Source organism: Corvus brachyrhynchos, unplaced genomic scaffold (genome assembly GCF_000691975.1).
Source record: "Corvus brachyrhynchos isolate BGI_N302 unplaced genomic scaffold, ASM69197v1 scaffold255, whole genome shotgun sequence".
In the NCBI taxonomy this organism is placed as follows: Eukaryota; Metazoa; Chordata; class Aves; order Passeriformes; family Corvidae; genus Corvus; species Corvus brachyrhynchos.
Window position 1 is genome coordinate 3,838,209 of NW_008238358.1, and position 3,347 is coordinate 3,841,555.

Consider the following 3,347-nt stretch of genomic DNA (forward strand, 5'->3'; position numbering starts at 1 on the left):
TGTGGAAAATAAAATTTACCAATTCCGAGTTCAAACCAAGAATGAGGCCGGTGAAAGTAACTGGGTAAAAACAGCTGAAGTTGTCGTGAAGGAAGATCTCCAGAAACCAGTGCTAGATTTGAAATTAAGTGGGGTTCTAACTGTGAAAGCAGGTGACACAATTAGAATTGAGGCTGGAGTCAGAGGAAAACCACAGCCTGAAGTTGTATGGACAAAAGACAAAGATGCCACAGACCTCACCAGATCTCCAAGAGTCAGTATTGAAACAACTTCTGACACATCTAAGTTTGTTCTCACAAAATCAAGGCGTACTGATGGTGGGAAATATGTGATTACTGCAACTAATGCAGCTGGTAGCTTTGTAGCATATGCTACTGTTATTGTCTTGGATAAACCAGGTCCTGTACGAAACTTGAAAGTCACTGACATTTCAAGTGATAGATGTACTGTTACTTGGGATCCTCCAGAAGATGATGGTGGTTGTGAGATACAGAACTACATCCTGGAAAAATGTGAAAGCAAACGTATGGTTTGGTCTACATACTCTTCCTCTGTCCTTACAAACTATGCAAAAGTGACACGCCTCATTGAAGGTAATGAATATATATTCAGAGTGCGTGCAGAGAATAAAATAGGCACTGGCCCACCAACAGAAACACATCCAATTATTGCAAAAACAAAGTATGATAGACCTGGACGCCCCGACCCTCCAGAAGTTACAAGAGTTAGCAAAGAAGAGATGACTGTAGTTTGGAATCCACCAGAATATGATGGTGGCAAATCAATTACAGGATACATTTTAGAGAAGAAAGAGAAACGGTCACTAAGATGGGTTCCTGTTACTAAAACGCCAATCCCAGAGAGACGCATGAAGGTTACTAATCTCTTCCCTGGTCATGAGTACCAGTTCCGTGTCAGTGCTGAAAATGAAGTCGGACTTGGAGAGCCAAGCTTGCCATCAAGACCTGTAATAGCCAAAGACCCAATAGGTAAAATACCATTGAATTTTTCTGTATTATTTCAGTATTACCATAACAGATTGCTAAATTGTACACTGTGTTCTAATCTGTAATTTTTACTGTCTTGCAGAACCACCTGGTCCTCCAACAAACCTGAGAGTGGTTGATAGCACAAAGACTTCCTTAACCCTTGGCTGGGGAAAACCAGTGTATGATGGTGGTGCTCCAATTATTGGATATGTTGTGGAAATGAGACCAAAAGTTGAGGGTGCTGATCCTGAAGCAGGATGGAAACGATGTAATGTTGCTGCTCAAGTTATTCATACAGAATTCACAGCTACCAGCCTGGATGAGAAACAATTGTATGAGTTCAGGGTTTCTGCCCAAAACCAGGTTGGCCTTGGCCGACCAGCAGAATTGAAAGAAGCTGTGTCTCCCAAGGAAATTCTTGGTGAGTTTTCCCATCCTCTTTTGAGGTGTTTACACACAACCTTTATTTGCTTTAGGCTTATTTCATTTCATGTGCAAAACCTTGCATTTTATTTCTTTGTCTTTCAGAACCTCCTGAGATTGAGTTGGATGCAAGCATGAGAAAGTTAGTCATAGTCAGAGCAGGATGCCCTATTAGACTTTTTGCCATTATTAGGGGTCGCCCAGCACCAAAAGTCACCTGGAGGAGAATGGGCATTGATAATGTTATCAGAAAAGGACAAGTTGATCTGGTTGACACTATGGCCTTCTGTGTCATTCCCAATTCAACACGTGATGACTCAGGCAAATATTCATTGACACTTGTTAATGCAGCTGGAGAAAAGGCTGTATTTGTGAACGTCAGAGTTCTGGGTAAGTAATGAGAGAAATACCTCAAGACAATTTTATAACTATTTTGAATGTTTCTTGCAGGAATATTTATGACCTCCAGATATGACAGTTTTTGAGCACAACTCTATCACCTAACACTAACTCCCTCCATGTAGAAAGCTTTTAGCCCCCTTTAATTTTTACTTACTAAAGAAGAAAGTACTAACATAAATTGAAATTTCTTCGTAGATACTCCTGGACCTGTGTCAGACTTCAAGGTTTCAGATGTTACCAAGATGTCATGCCATCTTTCATGGGCACCTCCAGAGAATGATGGGGGTAGCCCAGTGACTCATTACATCCTGCAGAAACGGGAGGCTGACAGGAAGACCTGGGCAACAGTCACAGCAGAACTAAAGAAAACTAGTTTCCAAATAGCGAACCTTGTACCTGGAAATGAATATTACTTTAGAGTAACAGCAGTAAATGAATATGGGTCTGGTGTTCCAAGTGACATACCAAAACCAGTTCTAGCATCAGATCCACTAAGTGAGTATGCCTTCATGTATATTTTATGTTTGCCTTCATGGATATTTTCTGTTTGTTTTCTCTAATTTTAGTGGGATTTTGCAATTTTTGAGTTAATGCTTCTAAATTGAGCTAACTATTCAAGGATAAAAATAAGTATTTCTGTGTCAGTTTCTTTCAAATAATATGACCAATGAATATAGTACTTTTGAAATTATTACGAGTTTCGCTCATTTCTGTATTGTCCTTGTTGAATTAGCATGGATAACATCCAATATTCAAGAGTAAGAAAATCTTGGAAATTCAATGTTTACCATCTTTCTTTTTTCCCCTGAAAGGTGAACCTGATCCACCAAGAAAACTTGAAGTTACTGAAATTACAAAGAATAGTGCTACTTTAGGCTGGCTGCCACCACTTCGTGATGGAGGCTCTAAAATTGATGGATACATTGTTAGCTATAAAGAGCATGATCAACCAGCAGATCGCTGGACAGAATATTCAGTTGTTAAAGATCTCTCCATTGTTGTAGCTGGTCTGAAAGAAGGAAAGAAGTACAACTTTAGAGTGGCAGCTAGAAATGCTGTAGGAGTAAGCTTGCCAATAGAAGCTGCGGGAGAATATGAAATTAAAGAACAACTCAGTAAGTAACAATTTAAATACCACCTAATATACTGCTTTAATAATTAAATGAGCGAGATATACTGTTCTTTGAGTCACAGAAAGACATTTGCTTTATGGAGTTATCTGGAGGATTGTGATTAACTGTACTGAATATTTTGACAGGTCAGAAAAAAAGTGAGAATTGACCACTAATTTAGAACTATTAAATAATTTTTCAGGTATGGTTTCAGTTGGAACCAGAAGATAAGAATTAGGGAAAAATAACAAATACCTTCAATGAAGTTTAAATGCAAGAGAAAAAGTGTCAGACTCGTAGTTTGAGAGATAAATGGGAAAGTGGGAGCTGTTTTAATATAAGAGAAAATAAGTGGTTTATATTGTAAAGTTGGTTGAGAATATAAACAATAATCAGGGAGGACAGGCCGGCCTATTTAAGG

At 38.7% G+C, this 3,347-nt stretch overlaps 1 protein-coding gene across 1 annotated transcript in view; it reads left to right on the top strand.

The window, feature by feature from the left end:
* TTN (titin) overlaps positions 1 to 3,347 on the top strand; it is a 242,421-nt gene that overhangs the window by 184,374 nt on the left and 54,700 nt on the right. The window contains exons 259-263 of the mRNA XM_017735567.1: positions 2 to 989; positions 1,090 to 1,410; positions 1,518 to 1,802; positions 2,010 to 2,309; positions 2,627 to 2,929. Coding sequence (XP_017591056.1) covers positions 2 to 989; positions 1,090 to 1,410; positions 1,518 to 1,802; positions 2,010 to 2,309; positions 2,627 to 2,929 — 2,197 coding nt within the window. The remainder of the gene's footprint in view (position 1; positions 990 to 1,089; positions 1,411 to 1,517; positions 1,803 to 2,009; positions 2,310 to 2,626; positions 2,930 to 3,347) is intronic.